Source organism: Lampris incognitus, chromosome 10, assembly GCF_029633865.1.
Source record: "Lampris incognitus isolate fLamInc1 chromosome 10, fLamInc1.hap2, whole genome shotgun sequence".
NCBI classification, from domain to species: Eukaryota; Metazoa; Chordata; class Actinopteri; order Lampriformes; family Lampridae; genus Lampris; species Lampris incognitus.
Window position 1 is genome coordinate 16,386,676 of NC_079220.1, and position 24,497 is coordinate 16,411,172.

General features: G+C 43.2%; 1 protein-coding gene, 1 long non-coding RNA gene and 2 other non-coding genes across 5 annotated transcripts in view; 3 read left to right on the forward strand and 1 right to left on the reverse strand.

The window, feature by feature from the left end:
- Nucleotides 1–6,370: 6,370 nt before the first annotated feature.
- On the reverse strand, nucleotides 6,371–8,246 carry LOC130120149 (uncharacterized). Its single transcript, XR_008810882.1, has 3 exons — nucleotides 8,220–8,246; nucleotides 7,866–7,937; nucleotides 6,371–6,993 (listed from the first exon to the last, which is right to left on the reverse strand). It is a non-coding gene; the product is annotated as an uncharacterized LOC130120149 (long non-coding RNA).
- Nucleotides 8,247–10,063: 1,817 nt separating this feature from the next.
- trnag-ucc (transfer RNA glycine (anticodon UCC)) lies at nucleotides 10,064–10,135 on the forward strand. The gene has a single exon. It is a non-coding gene; the product is annotated as a tRNA-Gly (tRNA).
- Nucleotides 10,136–10,962: 827 nt separating this feature from the next.
- Nucleotides 10,963–11,034, forward strand: trnag-ucc (transfer RNA glycine (anticodon UCC)). Its single transcript has one exon. It is a non-coding gene; the product is annotated as a tRNA-Gly (tRNA).
- A 1,238-nt stretch (nucleotides 11,035–12,272) lies between these two features.
- Nucleotides 12,273–24,497, forward strand: part of crlf3 (cytokine receptor-like factor 3) — a 29,970-nt gene continuing 17,745 nt past the window's right edge. For both annotated transcript variants that reach the window (XM_056287725.1, XM_056287726.1), the window contains exons 1-2: nucleotides 12,273–12,351; nucleotides 19,048–19,175. In XM_056287725.1, coding sequence (XP_056143700.1) covers nucleotides 19,059–19,175 — 117 coding nt within the window. In that variant the 5' untranslated portion in view covers nucleotides 12,273–12,351; nucleotides 19,048–19,058. The remainder of the gene's footprint in view (nucleotides 12,352–19,047; nucleotides 19,176–24,497) is intronic.

Genomic DNA, 24,497 nt, shown 5'->3' on the forward strand with positions numbered 1-24,497 from the left:
ATCCATCCATTTGTGTTAATCAAGGAGGGGATTAGACGATTCCAAGGGCTGCGCAAATATCAAACATTTTCTTAAATTCTTATTCCAAGTACTACAATACGACGCCGCCGCCAAAAAAGCCCCTTCTCGGACACGTTAATTGTCGCATTCTGTGTAATAACTGCCATCGCAACTCCTTTGGTCACTCGGTAAAAGGTTTTCTTTCCGCGTTGTTCCCAAACGCGTGGATAATACGCCACCAATTACGATATAAAAAGAGAAAAGCGAACGAGAGACTGGGTTTGGAGAGGTGTTGAATTCTAGATCCGTCTGCTCCGGGAGAATCAGGTGTCCTACCAAATCCTGCGCGTCAAACACTAATCTGTGGGATTGTCCCGGGAGTGGAGATTCATATCGCACTGATCTCTACAGCACCTGCGCTCTCTGTGCGCGTCATCGGAAACGCCCTTGGACCCAATTCATCTCCTCTGAAATCTGTGGCGCCCACAACCGCAATTCGCGCACAACAGCAGTCAGTGCAATGAGGCACATGCCCTTCAAACCACACACACAATATACTGGATGTAGAATTAGCGTTGTTGCTTGATATATTGCACGTATGCATGATATTATTGATGAGTTGGTTTATGACGTAGTTTTGCATTATTGTCGGAAATGTTCACAAGATGAAAAGGTCTTCACCCAAGCCAAATTTCCCATACGTTTTAATAAACGCAAACTTGATAGACGCTCGCCGCACAATATTAAAAAAAAAGGCATTGTGGCTCCTAATTTATACAGCGATTATAACATTTTGGAATAAGTCCTCTCGCATTATATATATGCTCTCTTTCATACACGTGTGATTTTTGTTATAATCCTGTATACGCGTTTAGTTTACATTTTTCATCGAAATAACTAAAACTAAAGCGTTGGTGGTATAGGGGTTAGCATAGCTGCCTTCCAAGCACGGACCAGCATTCTATACCTGTAACGCGCTGAATAGCCAATCAGGGGAGCCTGTGAGCGTGCCAGTACGTTTGGAGGAAAAAAATAAAAGCCCACGAAGTCGCCGTATCGAATCCCGGTCTTAACCTTGGTCACTCACGACTAAATCAACGATGTTGGAGTCATAATTTCAATAATATTTTTATATGTGTGACTTTGTTTAAAATTATTTTATTTGTTCAGATTATTCCATTTTAAAAATGGAAGTGAATCAATTCACAAAGTTTATGCAAAGCAAGACATTAAAGGAACAGTTCACTTATAAAATTAACTTTATGGAATCGTTTACTTTCTCTCCCAATGTCAGTTGAACCCTAACTGAAGTTTTTTGCAATCCATATAATATTCTTATATTAGGCTATTGGGGTCCAACACTGAATCGGTGAAGACAATGTTTCTAACTCTGAATATATGGATTTAAAAACTTACATTGGGAGAGAAAGTAAGCAATGCAATAAAGTGATTTGTATACGTGAGTGGTTCCTTTAAAAGAAGGCAAGAAGACATTGAATACTTAGGAGATTGTACTGCCTCTTTCATTGGTCCAAATGACAGTGAACAAGAAACAATGGGAAAAGTAAAATTGTGCCTTTACCATTTTAAAAATTGTACCATTACCTCTAGCGTTCCTCCTTGTGATTGCTAGTCCCCTGTGTTTATCCCCTTGCCTCTTCTCACCCATGCTCTCCTGTCCCAGGATCATTGCCTCACTCTGCCTGCCGTTTTCCACTACCCAGCGGTCACCCACCACAGCTCCTCACTACCCTTGGACTCACAATTAACATACCCATACTTGGGTTTAGCCCTTCATCTGTCGCCGAGTTCGGCATTTGGGTCCAAACTAACACCAGACGAACATAATTGAGATTAACACACAAATCTTTTTTTGGTTATTTATTGCCACAATTAAGGCTTGTAGAAAAAACACATACGCTAAATAGTCAGAAGTTTAACAATAGTAATTAAGATAAAATATTTTACATACAATCACATAACCGTCTCAGCTCCCAACTGTTTAGTTACAGTTGAGGAGCTTTGAACATTGTCTATACACCATTTACAATATTGTCCATTTGTAATGATCGATTTGATTTTTTCCCCCATTCGATGTCATGCATCATGAAATTGCCCAGCCCACATGGGCTTATAAGACACATTATTTTTAAACAATATAAAATGAAAAGGTATAAACAGTCCAGTACACTGACATTAATTACAAATGATACATTCCTCATCGCCTGCCACACCATTTGTATCCCTTGCCACAGATGTAATGCCTAGGCCCTTCTACAGATAATTATGTTTTGAAAGTGAAACCTTCGTCACAAAATTAAAGAATGTCGGTTTTTCAAAATTGCTTTGGTCAAATGTTCAGATATTTTGACAATTTACATCTGGCGCTATGTCCAATCACAATTTCAGAGAAACTGGTGAAGAATTACACCTTGCAGAGCACTCAAGCTCAAACCCATACAACAGTCAAATATTGAAATATTTTCAATTTTTTGTCTAGCGCAGTAAACCATATCCTATCACAATTTGATAAGAGTCGGTCAATAATAGTACTATGCAGAGTGTGCACAAGGTCCATGTGCCAAAATGGCAACTTTTTTTCCCCATAAAAACGGGAAAATGTCAAGATATTTTTACAAATTTCATCTGGCCCCAAGTACTAAGCTATATCAATGTGCTAATAAATTTTAAGAAATGTGACTGGTAGAGCATTCGCCAGCGGACGCTGATGCACTAAAACTGCCCCTTCTCAGCCCACTGCTTCTTTTCTGCCTTGTAGAAGGCAGACTGTTGAAATTCTCCCCAGGTCATTTCAGTGTTCAGTCCTGTACAGGGACGGCACCTTGGCAGGACAGTAAAGGTACTTGCCCACCATACCCCGGAACCAAATGGTGGACATGTGGGCTTTCTGGCCCCTGCTTTAGGGGCTTGCGGCAGAGCCGACTGGTGGGCTGCGGGTTTTCTGCCTTCGGTTTCTCCCGCAGCTCAGCCAACCTCCGTGCCTCTGCTGACCTGAGCTTGGCTGTATCAAGTCGTCTGGTAAAGAACTGCGTTTCAGCAAAGTCCACAAATGGCATTCTGGGGTCAGTGAAACCTTCTGCTGCATACAGCTGGTGGACGTTTACCGAGCAGTACAAGTACTTTACCTCCTCAGACTAGTTAAAAAAAAAAAAAAAAAAAGTGGATGGAGGAACCATGACTTCAGCTGCCCACAAACAAGACAGCTCCTCGTCTTATTTTTTCCCCAGCTGCTGCTGTGCCATCTGTTTCTGGACAATGTCCCGCACCATGTTCTTGACAGCCGCCTTTGTCAGAGGAGCCTCCTGCGGATCGCTCGTAGGTGGATTTACTGCAGCAGGTGGCAGCGTCACCACTGGCACACCCTTGGTCTCACTCTCTGCTGTCAGGTGTTGCCACAGCTGCTGCGTCTCCAGGAGTTTCTCAGGCATGTGCTGGTCCGCTTTGCCAAATGCTTCACATACCGTGAAATGTGCCACTTTGTTGTGGGATGCAACAGGCTGTTGGGATCACGGGAAGCAGCCTGCACCAAGTCAGCATACTCCCTGTCGACCCCTGCAGGAAGTCCTTCAACCCTTAGTGGATTGCTAAGAGGCCGTCTATGACCTCCCTCAGGGCCTCTGTCCACCGGGTCTGGTCCAAGACATATCGAAGCCCGCCTGCCTTGATGGATGCTGTGCGAGTGGTCACAGAGGCTATGACGGGCAGTGCAGGCGTCATTGGTAGATCTGAAAACAAGCAGAAATAACAAATAAGATTAAATATGGCTCTTTCCAGGATAAGCAACATTAGAGTTAGATGAATGCCACATACAATAAGTAAATATCCAGCTATTAAATTGTAGATGGCCTTGTACAGCACTTTTATTCATTATGTGCATATATGTAATAACACTATATAGCACCGTTCACAAAGAATGCAGCCTAAAGTGCTTTTACATATCAGCATATTAGAAATTATAATAAAGAACACATACAATATCATACAGATAAGCCATTTAAATAAAATATACACATTAAGAATCAGATATAATAATTAAGACTCATAAAAATTGTGTTAATTATAAGCTAAACAAAAATAATTTTTTTCAGTTTAAAAATGTTCAGAGCCTCTCTAATACTTTTTGGTATGGTGTTCCACAATTTAGGTACATAATGTGCAACAGTGGCTTCCCCAGTTTTATGTGGGGGGGGGGGGGGGGTTTGGAATGTAATGTTTTGTCATGGGTCAGTGCAGCATGGATAGAAACCCAACACAAATTTCCCACCCTCCCAGAGACAATAAAGCTTTTCTTGAATCATGATCTTGAGTATGCATCTCATTCACCTATTACTAGCAGAAGTGTAAAATGAGTGATATTAACTTAATTACCTCCATCCATGCCCGATGTCTCACTTTTAGTCGGGGTTGATTGCTGGATTGGCAGGAGTGTGGCCTGGGGCAAGGCTGGAGGAATCTCACCAAAGATGTCATCCTGCAACTGAGGAAGCAAATTTCAATTAAACTTATTGCTCAAACTGCAGGTGTAAACTATACAAGTTTGGAAACGAGAATTACTGAGTGCTATCAATGCAACTTACGTTCTCTTCGGGTGTAATGAAGGACTGGCCGGCGACCTGCTGTTCAGCCTCCTCTTCATCAGCCCTCTGGGACCTGTTCTTGAACCAGTCCAGAGGCACAGGGTGACAGCCTGGCTCTACATATTGCAGGCCAAATCTCTCCTGTGTCAACTGCAGTGCAGGGTATTTGGCATGGCCCATCAACCTCTCCGATGCCACATTCAACAGCATGAGGAGCATTGGCTCAAAGACTACAGGCAGCCTCACGTCAGGCAACTTCAGATCCACTAGTCTCTGAACGTTCCATACCCATCATGCCTTGAGCCTGGAAGAGCTCAGAGGAAACAGTTGCCTGTGGTTAAGCTGCACTGTTCCTCCGTGTCTGTAAAGGACCCCTTCCTCCTCCTCTGGGTCACTCAGGCAGACTCTGAGGATTCTCCACAGTTTCAGCATGGATGGCTTGAAGAGGTAGAAACCACTGGGATCTGTGTCCAAGAAGACTCACCTGAGAACGCGCTCCACTCTCTCCAGCAGCTCTGTAGATTGTAGTACCTTAAAATTGAAATGTATTACAAATGTTTTAGTATGTTACATCCCTCGGTCTGGTGAGGGACAACAACTAGTGCACTGGGTAACAGTGAGGTGAGGGTGCAACACACAGACAAGTAAACATATAAATGTAATAAAATATAAATATTTATTAACTTAAACACCATGACAGGACAAGGGACCCGAACTGTTGCCAAAACAACAAACTTCTAATAAAAGTAACCCCGCCTTGACGGTGCTCAAAAGCGTCAAACCTAAATACAGAGGGTGGCAACCGCTCCTAACCTAGTGTGTATAACAGGAGGTAAGCTACGTGATGAGGTGTATGCCCATGGGCATCTTACCTTGATCCCCTTGCCCAAAAGAAGTAAACAAACTAAAGGTTAAACATAACTCAAAATACTCCAGACTGAAACAATGCAAAACTTAACTGAAAACTGGCCAAACTTTACAAACACAAAGTAGCTAAAGAGACATCAACACAAGGTCGCTACAGAACACTAACTAAAATCACACACAAACTAAACTAGTTAGCCAGGGAAGTGAAGACATATGGGGGTTTAAATAGTAGACTGCACAGCTGATGGAAATTGGCTGACTGCTTGAGTAGGTGATGAGGAGCACCTGGCGGATACCTGAATGTAGAATGTGAGTGAGGGTTAGATACAGAAGGCAACACAACACAACTATACGGACATGGACACACACCCGTGGCCGTAACAGTATGCATTAACAGAAGACAGAACTGAAATGACTTCTTCATAAAGTTGTAACATATGAAGCATTATGAATATTATGACTATTAAAAAGTACCTTAGTTCGGCAGTGTTCCCGGATATGCTGCTTTGTTGGATTAGCAGGCGTTATCACACAGAAGGTGTATGCCTCCTTCAGCCTCTGCAGGTCAGTCTGGTCCACCACACAGAACACAGCACTGAGGAACTGGCAGAAGGAGCTGTGCAGCAGATAGTGCTCTGACACACTCCCTGGAGAACTGCCGCATGCAATGGAAAAGGTCCAGTTTGACAGTGATATCTTCATTGTACTGTTCCCAGGAGGCACACGAGTTGATCAGGTTCCCTCCCAGAGGTTGCCTCAGTCATCACAGCTTCCGTGGTCTTCCATGAATCCCAGTTGAGGTGCTCCTGGGGGTCAGGGTTTGAGATTCTGAAATCTGTGCAGCAGTCCCAGCTCACACATTAAGAGAAGAAAAAAATTAATTAAAGATAGATATTCTGAGTTTCTACATCACTTACATGCAATTAATCTCTGTAACTATATAGTACATTATGTTTTGCACTATTTTCCTGTCCTGCATAGAAGCAATTTGTGATCTGGCTCTTACTCGTCCACCCACTGGTACTTTGCCTCCGGCTGTCCAGCTAAATCATAGCGACGGGACAGCCCCGGGAGCAGCCGTAGAGACAGGGCAAGATATAATTGTTCCTCACTCTCTCCATAATGCCATGCGCTGGTTTCCAAATGAAAAAAGGGTGTAGTCGGAAGTATCTCGGAGATGGCAAATCATAGAGTGAATCTATGAGTTCTGGTTGGGGTGGATGACGCCACAAGGAGATCATACCCATGACATGTCGCACAGCTTGAGATCCTGGCCATAGTCCCAAAGTTTCCATCTCCGCCTTCATCCAGATCTTTTGGTTGTGGGAGCAGTTCCACTGGCTGATGTCTTGGTCATACCTGGGGAGTAGTGGGATAGTAGATGGAGCAGGATGGGGTAGAGCATCAGCAGCAGTTGGAGCAGGATGGGGTAGACCATGAGCAGCAGACGTGGAAGGAGATGGAGCAGAGTGTGGTGGGCGTGGTGGAATAACAGCTGCAGACAGCGCAGGGGCCAGTCAGGGAGAGGCTGTAGAAGTTTTGCATCAGTTTCGGTCTGATGTTAGTAGAACAGCAGAACAACATGAACATTGAACAAGGCTAGGAACACAGCCAACATAACAAATAAGTATATAACTGCATTGTATCCAGCCAAGGGAACCAAGAGTCCTGTCTTGGTCCCAAGAGCTGATATGCAATGAAACCTTGGCCTGCTGGTCTCTGATGCCTGGAACATATGGAGCAGAGGTGCACAATTCCAGTCACTGGCGACCAAAATGCTTTCTGGATTTATCCTAGATTAGCTGGAGTGTGTACTCATTTAGTATTGACAAAATATCAGCATTCAATTCATGAATTATAATTATTTGATAATAATATGATTAATAGCCGAATATGATTAATTGACATACTCATCAAAAAAGCAAGTCATAATCCAAAATCTACACATGACTTGAGAATCCCAAAACAGCATAGATAATCAGGTTAAGAACAAAGATTTTGCCTAACAAACATGTGGCAACTCTTTTATGTTTTATGGAAGACTGGTGTACCTATTATTTGGCCAGTGAGTGTGTATAGTAGCAGTTCAAAAGCATATTGATTTAAATGTGTCCTCAGTCAAACAACATTCACTTGCAGCCCTGCATGAGGAACATGGCCAGAACATAGCCAAAATAATGATACTGAAACTCAGTTATGGTAGATCATTTCTGTGGGTCACACAGAAGTATCCTCCCAAACTGATGGAGAAAAACCTTTAGCAGTGGACAAAGCTAAACCAGAAAACACATTGAACATATTCATTATATCATTGTAATCAGTACAGTTTAACAGATCACTGATCTGGATGTGATTCATTGGCATGAATTAAAACATGTCATCTATATATAGTTCACTCACTCAGCTGGGTCTGGAATTTCGATGGGGACAGACTCAGCATCGCCCTCTCCAACTCGTTGTCCTCCTCCATTACTGTGAAATGAAACAAAGATGTCATTACATATACATTACATATACATACATACTTTATATATATAGTTATTCATTTTTATTATTATTTTATTTTTATTTTCTTCTTATTATCTTTATCCCATGTTCTGTGCTGAAATGTGAAAGTACTTGAGTTGCATTCTCTGTATGAAAGGTGCTATATAAATAAAGCTTATTATCATTATTATTATTATTATTGCAAATACCATGGTTAAAGAAAGCAAACCAATAATTATTCATATTTTACTTATGTTATAAACTTACCTGGAAGATCAGAGGCAGGAGTCAAGGTGGATGTTGGGGTTGGGGCTGCCATGACAGGTGCCAGTGGAGCTGGGGAAGTCTTCAGATGGCTATGCTACTTTAACAGGTACTGCTGTAGCTGGTGCATTTTACTGTTTGGCACACACTGTTTTTGCATGATGAATGCAGCATAGCCATTGGCCCTGTTTTCCCAAACTTCCAACCAGGTGTTCTTGGCCCGGGCTCCAAAGCCCACAAGTCTCTCGTCCTCTGAGGACACAACAGGTGCAGGTGTTTGTTTGCTTAGGTAGTCCAGGAGATCACTGATGTCCTGAAAGCCCCTGGAGTACTTGATAAAGGACACTAAGCTGTCTTTACTGTTGCCCTCTGCATGGAAGTGCCCTGATTTTATCTCCTGGTCTACCTTGTTGGTGAGGAACAAGGCGTAGCCTACATCATGAAGGACTTCCTCTTGTATTTTCCAAACTGGAGGATGTATTCTCCCATTACTTCCTGCCAGTCTGAAACATCCCCCCTCTCTGGAAGACCACAGTGTGGGCGTTGGCCTTCACCACATCTTCCCTCTGAGGTGCAGACTTGTCCTGCAGGGACGGGTTGGTCTTCAGGCATTTGGCAGCATCAGAGGGGTCCTGCCGTAAATGGCCTGACGGGCCTCTTCTGAAGGCCACCTTGACCTTACCCGAGAAGAACGCCATCTTCGTCATGGTACTGAATCTGTACAACATAAGACAAATAGTGTTGATTGATTGATACAGATACAATGCACATAATTAAAACAAAATATGCCATGTAATAATCCCAAAGCAGGAGACACATTTACTCTAATGTATAGATAGATAGTAGCTATACTCTTTTGATGGTCACTACATCCCACCTGTTGCTGCCCCCCTACTTAACAGACAGTAGATTTGACTTTGATGTGTGGGAGATGAAAGGGTGGAAGGGAAGGGGGGTGTCGAGTAAACCCTTTCAAGTGGTCAAAATAACCCCAAGATTATTCAAAGTAATTAGACCTACACTAAGATAAAACTAACGACAAAAACCAGAAACTATTTCAAGTTATGTTACCTTATGTGTTCTTTACTGTCACAATCAAACATTTAACCTTTAATGAACATGTTTTTGTTGATTCCTTAGGGAAAGCAGGTGCAAACGTTCCACTGGTATATTAGATACTAGCTAACGTTAGCGATTGTGTAACGTTAATTTAAATAGCCAGTTATGACACGAAACACATATACTTTGATCGACAGTAATACTGACAACATGACATAATGTTAGTTAGCTATATATCAAAAAAGTTAAGGTTACAGGATAAAATAACAGCCAACGCTAGTCAGTCAGTTGACATAACGTTATAACGTTACATTAATTACATATCAATAACTTTATTCCTCACCGTAGCTAAAGTTAGTGCTCATCTCCCTAGCTAGCGTCGTTAAGTTACCTGAGACAGGTTAACCGGGTTAGGTTGGGACACCAATGGTAACTTTATGGTAACTTTGGTCGTTGTTGCTAATACAGACAACAAAATAATAAATTAACGTGAACTTACCAAAATGTCCAAAAGTACGTTGGTCTCGTCGCTGTGTTCACCGTAGCTACTTCACTTGACTGATCGCAGTCTCTGGTGTACTGTAAAACTCTCCTTTTAAAAAACAAAAAACAAAAAACAAAACACTCTCCTTAGCGATGAACGCTCTCTGCTTAGTGACCAGGCAAAAAATCGGAACAGCGCCCCCCAAATCTCATTAGTGACCAAAACTGGAACTGATCAGTAAGATTAAGGTTTACCATAGAGAATGAATTCGAAATTTTAAGAGAGTTAAGCCTAAATATGGCGAGCGTTGGTGGTATAGTGGTTAGCATAGCTGCCTTCCAAGCAGTTGACCCGGGTTCGATTCCCGGCCAACGCATTCTTTATTGCTAGTATCCAGCGGTTTACTTGTGCCCCGTCCATAGGGTTAGTGGTTGTGTCAGGAAGGGCATCCGGCGTAAAGTCTTGCCAAATCAGTATGCGGATTGACAAAACCGTACTGGATCTCTTAAGCCCCCAAAAGAAGAAGATGCAAATGACAGAACCTTTTGTAAAATGTATATTACTGTTCAATGAAGATTAGAGAAAAACACCATAAAAAGTTTTACTCATCATCATAACCACTGTAGCAATCAAGCTCAATCAAGCAATCAATCAGTGTAGCAAGCTCACCTCCATCGGACCAACCATCCATTCATCCATCCATCCATTTCTTCGTTCATCATCTATGTTTAACAGGCTACGGTTATAATGAGGTGTACAACTTTTTATAGTGTTTTTCTCTCATCTTTATTAAACAGTTATATACATTACAACAAGTTCTGTTATTTGCATCCTCTTCTTCTTTCAGCTTCTTCCGTTTCTTCCCTGTTTCAAATAATGGTAACGTTATGGTAACTTTGGTCGTTGTTGCTAATACGGACAACGAAATAATAAATTAACGCGAACTTACCGAAAATGTCCAAAAGTACGATGGTATCGTCGCTGTGTTCACGGTAGCGGCTTCACTTGACTGATCGCAGTCTCCGGTGTACTGTAAAACACTCTCCTTAGCGATGAACGCTGTCTGCTTAGTGACCAAGCAAAAAATCGGAACAGCGCCCCCAAATCTCATTAGTGGCCAAAATTGGAACTGAACAGTAAAGTTAAGGCTTACCATAGAGAATGAATTGGAAAATTTCAAAGAGTTAAGGGAAATCGTCGTGAGCGTTGGTGGTATAGTGGTTAGCATAGCTGCCTTCCAAGCAGTTGACCCGGGTTCGATTCCCGGCCAACGCATCCTTTATTGCTAGTATCCAGCGCTTTACCTTGTGCCCCGTCACGGCTATATACCAGGTCCAGTTGCACTTGATTCAACTCCTTTGGATAATCATGACCTGGATGAATGAGAACATTCACAGACCCGTCCATAGGTTTAGTGGTTGTGTCAGGAATGGCATCCGGCGTAAAGTCTTGCCAAATCAGTATGCGGATTGACAAAACCGTACTGGATCGCTCAAGCCCCCAGAAGAAGAAGAAGATGCAAATGACACATCTTTTTGTAAAATGTATATAACTGTTCAATTAAGCTTAGAGAAAAACACCTTAAAAAGTTTTACTCATCATTATAACCACTGTAGCAATCAAGCTCAATCAAGCAATCAATCACTGTAGCAAGCTCACCTCCATCGGACCAACCATCCATCTATCCATTTCTTCGTTCATCATCTATGTTTTAACAGGCTACGGTTATAACGATGTGTAAAACTTTTTATAGTGTTTTTCTCTCATCTTTATGAACCGTTATATACATTACAACAAGTTCTGTCATTTGCCTCTTCTTCTTCTTCTTTCAGCTTCTTCCCCTGTTTCTCTTGTGTTCCTTCGGTACACACAGCACCAATGGCGGCCGTTGTTAATCTGGGCCTTGAGCGATCCGGTATGGTCTCGTAAATCCGCATCCTGATTTGGAAAAGTTTTATGTTTTCATTTACATTTCAGCTGTTTGACGTCGTGGGCCGCGATTTAATATCTACATTTATCTTCAGACGAGAGAAAACCTCAGGGCGTGCCGCTGCCACAGTTCTCCGTATAAACAGTAGATGGGGGAATATCACTACTAACACGAAAGGCGCAAAAGCGCGGTTTCCTGATTTGAAATTAACGCGCATGCGTATGGGAAGTAGCGGTATGAGCGATACACCGCTGCTCTGCTAAAATAAAACGCAGTTTGCTTAAATTGTGGCCTGTCCGGTCTCGGTCATAAAGTTCTACCGTCAGTCTGCAATTGCTAGAGTAAAGCTATTGTCCTAATATGTATTTTGCATTCCCTAGCGTAAATGGAAACATCAAATTATTTCATCAGTTTCAGTCTAGCCTGACTATAACTTCGTGGTTGCCAAAGAGGGAAGGCGAAGTGGGAGGGAGATGACAACGGTTGGCTTTTTACTCCGTCAATCATAATCAAACTGCCCTCTTTCGCTTCGGATTGGTTGTTGGCTAAACGCCTCGTAAATGTCATTTTCGGACTTGAGCAAAAACTTCAACACATCGGGTGGGGGTGGCGAATGGTGTCAGGACGATAAAATGTTGGCCAACAAACAGTCTTGAAAGCAGGTATGCAAATCGTAACCAACTTTACTTTCTCAGCGCTGGAAACGAGCCGACTCTCTCTATCAGAATAACTGTTTGTTCCTAATTAATGTGTTGTGTGTGTGTGCTCCTTCAAGCATGTTGGACGTTTCATTGTTTGTGGCTACTGAGCTAGCCCCATGCCATTCCTACGCAAAGTGTGATAATCATGAAATTGGCAGAATTTTCTAATTTGTGTTTGACATCCATGGACATTTTAAAAGGTTGGAAGAGCCAGTCGTGGGCGGACAGTGGCTTGAGTTATGAAAACAGTCAGAAATACGGAAGTTCCTTTAAGCGAGTGTGAACATGTCTGATGTCTCATGTTGCACAGAGTTGTGTCAACTGCTTCTCCGCCTGTCTGTCTGCAGTGCGGTAATAATAGTTTGGGTGCCTTTCATAATAACGTCCATCTTGGCCAAAGCACTTCTTTTTTTCTTTTTTTTTGTGTGCAATGTTGAGATGTTAAAAGTCTGTAAGAAATGCATGTATCATATACACTGGCCTGAGTGGGTTTACTGATTCAATCAATCCATCAAGTTGTATTTTTATAGCGCTTTTCTAGCTGCAACAACTGATTGTGTTTAGAATAATGGCATCTCTCGTCCCCTTTCCTCCAGTGGTGAATTTGCTGGTCAGTTTTTTGTTTGTTTTTTTTAAATCCCGGGAGACATATAGGATCATTACACATTCATCTCTTTCCCTCCCTCATTCAGAGCATGAAATTAAAAAAAAAACTCCCTCTTTCACTCCCATCAGTGCTGCTGTATTAGCAGACAATATGGTTGTAAGGGCCTGCAAGCAGCAGAATACCAAACGGGTGGCCAGGCTGACCTAAATACAGCCAAAATGCATTGCGGGGAATTTTCCCTCTTTGTTTCTGCATCAAAGAAAGGAGGACAAAAAGAGGTTTTGCTTGTTGATAGTGTTATGTCATGTAAACGAACAAATCTGTATTGTTTTTTTTTTTTTTTAGGAACAGTAGCTTCTTAGGTCATCGTCTATATAAGTTGATGAGGAGGCTTTCTGTGTGGATCCCTTGACTCTGGGGGCCTTTTTAAAAAGAGAGGGATTAAGATAAACTCTGGGACCAAACAACAAGCAACCTTTCCAAGAAAACAGTTTCAGATTACTGCCTGGATCCTTACTTGAAGCCCTTTTTACTTGTGTATCATGTGCATATTTCTTGCCCCCGTGGAAGTGCATGTTGCAGAAAACGCATTTCTCTGCAATATTGTGAGTGCACGTTTGCATCCATGTGGAAATGTGCTAATTTACATTCGTGTGTCTTGTGTGAGTAAGTGAGGTGGTTATGCGATTCAAGACTTGACATGGTATCAGCTCACTGGGCCTGCTGTGTAATGATATGAATTTCCTGCTGGGTGACCATTGGCAGGTAGTTTTTAAAGGGGGAAGGATTTCAGGGACGGATCAGGTGATTTTTCCCAGTGGGTCAGCAGAACCATCCAACGTGTGTCGGTGTACATGCTCACAGTGTGTGTGGGTTTCTCTGTTTGTTTAGTTTGTCCCCCATCTTGCATGTCAAATTTCTGAACAAATGTTAGCATTTTTTCCCCACTTATGTGTGGACATGTTTATGCACTGTAAGTAGATGGGTGCATGCATGCGTGCATACATCAGTCATGCATAATACGCTGTATATTACAGACAAGGTTGCTGTTTCATTAGATAATTTAATGTCACTAGGACAGCCAGCCCCCATCTCAGTAGTAAATACACATCAACATATAAAACAAAGAAGACAAATAATACCGGAGGTGATGAAATGCCAGTGAAAAGGAAACAGTTTTGTATATTGGGTAGCTTAGATATTGTGTGTCTTGTCTTCAAAAAGGAAGTTAATGATCACATGGTACAAACTAGCACCACAGACTTATTTGCCATTTTGAGGCATGATGACACCCCATAAATCAAGTCCATTTTATTTGTATAGCCCAATATCACAAATTAAGAAATTTGCCTCAGTGGGCTTAACAGCAACACAACATCCTGTCCTTAGACCCTCTCATCGGATAAGGAACAACTCCCTAAAAAAATAAAAAATAAAAAATCCAATCTAAGTGTTTCAGCAGTGACACTCCTTTGGGGTCACATACTGCTGAGAAGTACAGTCAGGAGAGCTACAAAACTCGTAATAACTCCTTTATTGCCGGGATGTAGAACATACAGGAATTTATCTTGCTTCGGTGTAGAAAATAGTGACAGTTTAAAACATTAAACATAGGACAGTAACACTACACAATGTATATAATAAATGACAATATACATTATACAAGACAAGACAGCGAAAGCAAGTAATAGTTTTATAAGACAAACACCAAGTAGAGACAACAGCAATGTACAGCCGTACAAAACAAGAAGCACAGAAATACAATTGACCTGTTAATCAGACGTGTTTTAGATTAGATTCAACTGTATTGTCACTGCACAGAGTACAAGTACTAAGTGCAAGGTAGTACAGTGAAATACTTTAGACTCAAGAGGAGATTGTTGACTGAGGAGGAGTTTTTTTTTTTCCTTTGGTCTCCCATCCTTTTGCTGGCCTTAAATGTTTGTCGATGGTTGAGAGCAGTGTTGGGATTTTTCTCATCTCAGCCCCATTGAACTTACAGTCCAGATGTTCTGTTTCTCATTATTAAAACGAGTCAAGTCAGTTTTAATGCATGCTTCAATTTACAACAGCCATAGTTAAAGCTGCTGAAGCCATTAGTAACAAGAAACCCTAAATACTTCAGCAGATTTTTGGTTGTTCCAGGTTTGCAGGTAGTTTGCAGCACATTCATCGATCATCACATCCGGACTTGGCGTCTTCAGATATCAACAGAGAGGCCCTGGCAAGCTCAGCTTGAGGTTTGAGCAGAGTATGAGGGTTTTTTTTTTTCCAAAACAAATAAATGGACGTTTGACTTGATATGCACCATTCTGTCTTTTAAGATAGCAGACTTGTGTCCACAATGACATTTCTTTTTATCATAGCGAATGTCAGAAGAATTTTTAAAAAAATAATTCTCTCTGATTATTTTTCATACCGGTGATTAATTTGTCTTGTAATTCTCAAACACCACGCTTCTCATGGTATGCATTCCTGGTTTTGGAAAGACACTAATGACATTAGAAGTGGGTTGTGTGATAAATGAAACAAGGAAACCATTTAAGACACTGACTGAGATGCCCAGTGGCCTCATGTGACTTGGGGAAATGTAGCCTACATATGGCCCAGGCATGAGGCCTGTTAGTGATTTCCTCTTTCACTGCTATCATGGACACACCAGTCTCTCAATGCTAATAGGATATGGGTTAGAGTAAAGATTGACTTCAGAAGAAAATTTGGCTGGAATAAAACCTGCAGTGTGAAACATTGACATGCAAAGTGTAACTCAACGTCTGTTGGTAGACATCTTTGAAGCAGCACGTTGGTATATGTATGTACAGCCGACAAACAGAAAAATTATGAAGTACCAGTTTGAACATTTCCAGAGTTTCCCAAAACTGTTGGAAGAAACCACCGCCACGGTGGTGCAGTGGTTAGCGCTGTCACCTCACAGCAAGAAGGACCTGGGTTGGAACCCCGGGGTTGTTTAACCTTTGGGTCGTCCCAGGTCATCCTCTTTGTGGAGTTTACATCTTCTTCATCAGTCTATTGAAACAATGATGACTGTGATGCAGTTTAAGCTCAGCAAACATGCAAGTGCTTTTCCCATCGAGCTCTCCTCACATCACGCCTTGCACAGTAGTTAAGACAGTCGGTGTCGTGCCCCCGCCAAACAGTCTCTCTGGACCCCAGAACCCATTCCTAAGTGGTACACCGTAGTGCAACGGGCTCAGTAGATAAAGAGTTTGCCCTGCAGTGACAGTTTACTTGTCAAGTGATGTCATCCATTGAGCAACAGAGTGGTTGCTCTGCATGCCATCTGATGTTTGTGCCATTGGTGTGATAGGACTCATGATCCTATTGGGCTCTTCTGCCGCAAACACCATCGAGCACCCCACTGCCAGCACCTTCTTGGATTTGAGTTCGGAGTTACCTTCCCCTAGCCTTTGCCTAAAGAGGCAAATCTACAAGGTGGTAGAAACAGATGTAGATAGTACCATCTACTGTCATAATGGTAGCAGCAAAGGCTCACCTGACATGGTGGAGTTTGCATGTTCCCCCCATGTCTGCAGCGGGTTTTCTGCGGATGCTCCGGTTTCCTCCCACCATCAAAAAGACATTCATGTTAGGGTTAATACTTTAAATACTGTCTGTGCCCTTGGCCGAGGCATGGCAAGACGAACTGGAGTTGGTCCTCGGGTGCTGCACGGCAGCTGCCCACTGCTCCTAGCTACACAGCTAGGATGGATTAAATGCAGAGCATCTCAAAATATAAAAAAAAATCACAAGTAGGCTAATTAGTTTTGTCATTCGATGAACAGCCAGTGCTATGTTTCAGGGTTGATAAACTAGACTGAATATAATCAGCATTTGTTGCCAGCTGCACAAGTGCAATGGCTTGATAATTGTTTTTATGTTGTTTTTTTTTTTTACTTTCTGGAAAAGCTGATGTAGATAAGAAAATGTAGTTAGAAGTCATCCAAAAAAACTCCCCTAAACTTTCAACAGAAAGCTGTGTTCTTGACCATGAAGACATCATCCCTGCCTGGAGTCAGCTTTGATAAAGATTACGTGTTTCTTTTCTATTGCCTGAGTGCTGCTGCAAGGCAGGATAAACGTCTCTTGTTGATGTTACTTTGTTCTGCGCAATCGCTTTTCCATACGTTCAGTCGCTTTAACCTTAACATCGCAGCCAAAATAACCAAATGCAGCTGAGCCACCGCACAGCAGTGTTAGTTGACCTCTGTTAGATAACGGCTGCTGCTATTATCCAAGAGAGGTCACAGGAAGCCGAACTTGAATCTGCAGTTCATTAAGGACGCAGGCCAAGATGCTATGGCATAAAATACCCGACTTGGGGCTGCTCATGGGGCCGAGCTCTGGGCCGGCTTGGCCCGAATTTTCCTCATGGCTTCCTTTTTAAATCCACTATTCGTCTTCTTTTGTCGACCAGTTGTTGGAACCACAGGATCTCTGTTGATGTAAAAGATGTGGCCGTTAATTGCCTAATCTGCAGCCCATCGACTCGCATGTGTTCAGTCACACGCCGATACATCTCCACACAACCAGAACTACAACACAAGGCTCGCATTTCCTGTCGCCACTTGCTGCATGTTTTGTCTTTGACGCGGGCTAATAGCAGGACGTTATACTGGTCAGCCGGCTGCGTTGACTGGCTGGTAGGTTGCGAGCTGCTGTCTTACCCATGCTGCTTCCTGGTTGTGTCGGAAGTGGTTTACATATTGCTTCACATCCTCTAATTCTCACTGTGCACGCTGTCATTTCCTCCTGCCTTAGTTTCTAACAGTGGTGATTACAGGTAATAGACGTTTTGCTTCTGTATCGATCTCTGCTTTAATCCTCATTTTGTTTGTTTTTTGATTTGCAGCAGATAGCACAGTAAAGTTTCTTATGTTGATATTTTTCAATTAAAACGACTAATTCTAGTCGCTGGGTCTATAATTCTGTGTTTTGTTTTTTGGTTTTTTTTGGGTTGTTTTTTGAGTGATAGTGGCTTGGTTTTGTTTTTCGGAATTGTCTTGTTGCTGTTGTGGCCTACAGTTGGGGAGGGAGTATAGGGTGGATGTACAGTCTGATCATGGACACAAAATCCATAAAGGTGGATTTAGAGATTACACATCACAGCTAAATACACGATCAGCCTCTCTTAAATGGTTTGATCTCATGGCCTCATTTGACAGCATCATCGAGATGATCAAGCTCTGCCCGTCTTACTTCCTGCCTACTTGTCTGCCAGTCCCCCCCCCGCCCTTGCTCTCACTCTCGCGCTCGCTCTGTCTCTCGCTCTCTCGTATGGCCCCCTTTGAACGCAGTATGAAGGGCACTGGATTCTCACCAATTTAGTTTGTGTGCCATGAACTCAGTTGTCTAAAAGGAACACACAGGCCTGTCAAATAGCAAGAAGACAGAGCTGCCGACAGACAACTTGAATTGCGAGAGAGAGAGAGCGTGAGAGAGAGCACCTTTTATGTCAGACAGATCTGTTCCCTTGGTGCAATGAGAAAGTTGATATGGCCTTTTCTCTGTGTGTGTGTGTGTGTGTGTGTGTGTGTGCGTGCGTGCGTGCGTGCGTGCGTTCGTGCGTGCGTGCGCATGTGTGTTCTTGTACTTCTATCTTTGTGAGGACCAGTTGAGTTTTTACCCATAGGAGTGAAGACATTTTGGCCGGTCTTAGCTTCTCTAAGGGTCTATTGTAGGGTTAGGATTTGGGTTTCGGGTTAGGATTAGATTAAGGTTAAGGTAAGGTTTAGGGTTACACATGTAGATCTGATGGTTAAGGTTAGCATTAAGGGCTAGGGAATGAATAGAGTCAATGAGGGGTCCTCACTAACATAGAAGTACAGGCGTGTGCATGCATGCAAGAGAGAGAGAGCAGGAGCGATAGCAGGTTTTTAAGACATTGAAACTAACTTCCATTTTCTATTTCTGAATTGTAGACCACCTGAATTAATTAAATTAGCAGAGAATTTTACTGTATAAACAGTGTGTGTGTGTGTGTGTGTGTGTGTGTGTGTGTGTGTGTGTGTGTGTGTGTGTGTGTGTGTTAGGAGGTGGGAGGATGTCTGTGGAGGTGGATGCACTTCTGCAGGAGGCCAAGGAGAACATCGAGGCGGCCCAGAACTACCGCAGAGAACTCCAGCAGCGTCTGCATGGCCTCAATCAAGCCCGAAAACAGGTACAACAGGCTCTGCTACCACACCTATAGAAACGTACAGCAAACTTCAATGTGTTGACCTGGGGAATACACACACACACACACACACACACACAAACACACAAGGAGATCTTTGACTAAAATGGCTCTCATAATGGCTGGTATAAATGAAAATGGGTGGCATGACTCAGCAGGTAGAGCGGGTCGTCTAGTAATCGGAAAGTCGCTGGTTCAGTCCCCGGCTCCTCCAGAGAGCATGTCGAAGTGTCCTTGAGCAAGACGCTGAACCCTTAACTGCTCCTGATGAGCAGGTTGGCACCTTGCATGGCAGCCTCCGCCATCGGTGTATGAATGTGTGTGAATGGGTGAATGTGAGACGTACACTGTAAAGCACTTTGAGTGGTCGGTAGACTAGAAAAGCGCCGTATAAATGCAGTCCATTTACCATTTAACTTTTAATTGAATCGATGCAAGAAAGGACTTTGTGAACTGGCATTTAGTAGGCCAACAGGGACATGTGAAAAAGCACTACGTGTATTGTATCGGTTTCTATGGAAAGGCTGTGCCTCTCGATCCAATGTAAGGACCCGTAGACAAAAGGGGTCTCTTTTGAGAGCCCTCCTCCTACCTCCGAAGATTAACTAATTGACCTTTGTGTGAAAGCACACAGCTCATTAGTGCCACTACCTGTTCTGCCGATCAATGAGGAAGAGGAGGGGGGGAGAGAGAGAGAATGAAACCTCGGTCTAATTTGTCAGAGGAGAAAGGAAAGTGAATCCACTGAAGGGAAGCCGATGTTGAGTTGTCATCTAATATGTGTATTATCCCAAAATGAATAAAGGGGAAGCAGAAATAATATACCTTGTATTGTGAAACATATTTGTAAAATGGAAAATGAAACGAAAGGTTCAGAGAGAAAAGGGGAGGGAGAAAGAGGGGAAGGATATTTTGGATCGACTTTGGTAGTCACTGTTGTTGTCGGGCTTTGGCAATTAGAGAGACGGACTAACTAGGTCATCTAAGGTCAGACCACTGTTTCCATACAGTAAAACGCTGTTTAATGGCACTAACAGTGTTTTTTTGTGCTGATGGGGCTCATTTTGTCCCACGTGTAGCCTACCAGACACATAATGAATCATATGTGTGTGTGTGTGTGTGTGTGTGTGTGTGTGTGTGTGTGTGTGTGTGTGTGTGTGTGTGTGTGTGAGACAGTAGTCACAGTGCTTCTCTCTCATGCTTTCTATCTATCGTATCTCTTCCTTCCTCCGTCAGCCGGGATCTGTGCAGCCCTCCAGCTCGCTAACAGTAAACAATGCTGTTATTTCCTGCCGCTGTGGAAAGACAGCAAGCCGCTGGGTGGGGGCAAGATAAACGAGGGTTGAGGGGAGGGACGTGGGCGTGGATGAGTTATTGTCTTTACATGATCATGCCAAGTGAGCGCTTTTTCAAGGAACATAAAAAATTATTTGCGAGAGGAAGAGGAACAGCTGGAGATGGGAGGGCAGATGGGAGACAAGTATGATCGCAGAGAAAAATATAACATGTGGGAGAGATGAGGCGGAGAATATCAGACGAATTCATCATGCTGGAGGACGTGAGGTTCTAGTATGTAAGCCCAAGACCAGGCAGAATGACACAGAATGAGACACACACACACACACACACACACACACACACACACACACACACACACACACACACACACACACACACACACACACACATACTAGTCCTCCTGGCCCAGTAACATGCTGGGTCATAACCAGATGACAACACATACAGAAAAGACATTGTGTTAGCTTCTCATGATGCTGACTTGGGGAGAGCAAAGGGGCCGCTATATACAGTGCATCCGGAAAGTATTCACACCCCTTCACTTTTCCCACATTTTGTTATGTTACAGCCTTATTCCAAAAGGGATTAAATTCCTTTTTTTTTCTCATCAATCTACACACAATCCCCCGTAATGACAAAGTGAAAAAGGTTTTGTAGAATTTTTTGCAAATGTATTAAAAATAAAAAACTGAAATATTGCATGTACACAAGTATTCACATCCTTTACTCAGTACTTGGTTGAGGCACCCTTGGCAGCGATTACAGCCTCAAGTCTTCTCAGGTATGAAGCTACAAGCTTGGCATACCTATATTTGGGGTATTTCTCCCATTCTTCTCTGCAGATGCTTTCGAGCTCTGTAAGGTTAGATGGGGAGAGTCACTTCTCAGCTATTTTCAGGTCTTTCCAGAGATGTTCAATGGGGTTCAAGTCTGGGCTCTGGCTGGGCCACTCAAGGACATTCACAGACTTGTCCCGAAGCCACTCCTTCGTTGTCTTGGCTGTGTGCTTAGGGTCGTTGTCATGTTGAAAGATAAACCTTCGCCCCAGTCTGAGGTCCTGAGCGCTCTGGAGCAGGTTTTCATCAAGGATCTCTCTGTACTTTGCTACATTCATCTGTCCCTCGATTCTGACTAGTCTCCCAGTTCCTGCCGCTGAAAAACATCCCCACAGCATGATGCTGCCACCGCCATGCTTCACTGTAGGGATGGTATTAGCAAGGTGATGAGAGGTGCCTGGTTTCCTCCAGACGTGACGTTTGGCATTCAGGCCAAGGAGTTCAATCTTGGTTTTATCAGACCAGAGAATCTTGTTTCTCATGGTCTGAGAGTCCTTTAGGTGTTTTCTGGCAAACTCCAAGCGGGCTGTCATGTGCCTTTTACTGAGCAGAGGCTTCCGTCTGGCCACTCTACCATAAAGGCCTGATTGGTGGAGTGCTGCAGAGATGGTTGTCCTTCTGGAAGGTTCTCCCATCTCCACAGAGGGACGCTGGAGCTCTGTCAGAGTGACCGTCGGGTTCTTGGTCACCTCCCTGACCAAGGCCCATCTCCCCCGATTGCTCAGTTTGGCTGGGCGGCCAGCTCTAGGAAGGGTCCTGGTGGATCCAAACTTCTTCCATTTACGAATGATGGAGACCACTGTGCTCTTCGGGACCTTCAAAGCTGTAGAAATTTTTTTGTACCCTTCCCAAGATCTGTGCCTCGATACAATCCTGTCTCGGAGGTCCACAGACAATTCCTTTGACTTCATGGCTTGGTTTCTGCTCTGACATGTACTGTCAACAGTGAGACCTTATATAGACAGGTGTGTGCCTTTCCAAATCATGTCCAGTCAATTGAATTTACTACTGGTGGACTCCAATCAAGATGTAGAAACATCTCATGGATGATCAGTGGAAACAGGCTGAACCTGAGCTCAATTTTGAGTGTCATAGCAAAGGGTGTGAATACTTATGTGCATGCAATATTTCCGTTTTTTATTTTTCATAAATTTTCAAAAATTTCTACGAAACCTTATTCACTTTGTCAATATGGGGTATTGTGTGTAAATTGATGAGGAAAAAAAAGGAATTTAGTCCATTTTGGAATAAGGCTGTAACATAACAAAATGTGGGAAAAGTGAAGGGGTGTGAATACTTTCCGGATGCACTGTACATATACCACTGGGCATCTATACCAATCAATCAACGGTGGCCCAGTGGTTAGCGCTGTCACCTCACAGCAAGAAGGTCTTGGGTTCGAACCCCGGGATTGTCCAACCTTGGTGGGTCATCCCAGGTTGTCCTCCGTGTGGAGTTTGCATCGTCTCCCCGTGTCTGCGGTGGGTTTTCACCGGGTGCTTCAGTTTCCCCTGCCATCAAAAAAGACATGTATGTTAGGGTTAATACTCCTGTCTGGATCCTGAACAAGGCATTGGAAAGACAAACTGGAGTTTGCCCCTGGGTGCTGCAGCTGCCCATTGCTCCTAGCTACACAGCCAGGATGGGTTAAATGCAGAGAAGAAGTTCCCCATGGGGATTAATAAAGTATATCAAAATCAAAAAATAAGCCAACCAATCAATCATTGAATCGATCAATCGTAATTTACATAACACATTTCCCACATTCAAATGTGTTTCAGTGTGCTTTACGTGGAAGAATATGGGAGAGTGTGTCCGTGTAGAGAGTGCACCTGAACCCGGGTTAGGGTAAAAGGGCCACATGCATGTATGTATGTATATGGACCATGTTCTAGCAGGATATGGGTCCCGGTTTGGTAACGGGACAAGTCGGTGTCTGAGTGTGTTAATGTGTGTATGTTGATGGACGGGGGGTCCAGTTGTGTAGAGGCCTGGACATGCGTCTGTTTAGGTACATGTTAACATCAGTGCATCAGCATTTCACCTTAAATCTGTTTTGGCAAGAGAAAGGTGAAAACCTGAAGTAGAGCAAAGCAAAACTATTGAAAAGAAAGTACTCCTGAAAATACGCAACAATAAAGCTCAACATCAGTCTGTAGTCTTTTGTTCTCCGTGTTGTTCCCATCCTACTCGGCCACCCTGTGTCTTCACTATATCAATGAATAATGTCTGTACTATGTCAATGAATAATGTCTTTACTATGTCAATGAATAATGAAAACAAAGAGGGCGGGCTGCCCACTTTGCTTTAAAAAAAAAACCCCAAAAAAAACAAAAAGGCACATCCAGGTTATGTTATTTCTGCTTTAAGGGTCCCTCCCTCTGAGAAGTAAATATAGCTCTTTGCTACTATTGCTATTGATTATTGATAAGAAGCGGATCAACACCAGTGGTGATGGTGGAGCCTCAAGGCAGCGGTTGTGGGAGGTAGACCGCTAGTGATTTATTAATGACGTATTTGTGGTCTGAAGTGAAAGAGGAGTAAACAGTCACCTAAAATCTTTTGCACAAAGACCAAAGGGTGTGTGTGTGTGTGTGTGTGTGTGTGTGTGTGTGTGTACATACTTTTGTATACTATCTCAGCTGCTGGATCCAACATGAGATGGCTTTTTCCCACAGCCTTCTTCCCTAAGGAGGATTCACCAGAGGGCAGGAATCTGCAGAGGAGGACACACACACACACACACACACACACACACACACACACACACACACACACACACACACACACAAATGAATCCAAGTGTGCGGAACCTGAGACAGTACTATCCAAATAGTATCTTGTCATCTTGTCCTTATCTACGTAGGAGGTTCCAAACATTTGATAAAGCTCTCTCTCTTGCTCTCCTGCTCTCTTTCACTTCCTCTCTTGCTTTCTCTCTCTCAGTCTCGCTCTCGCTCTCTCTCTTGCTCTCACTCTTTCGCGCTCCCTCTCACACTCTCTCACACCTCTCTCTTGCTCTCTCTCTCACTCCCTCACTCTATCTCTCTCACCTCTCTCACTGTCTCGCTCTCTCTCACTCTCTTTCTCTTGCTCTCTCTCACCGCTTTCTTGCTCCCTCTCGCACTCCCTCTCTCTCTCACCTTTCTCTCTTGCTCTCTTGCTCCCTCTC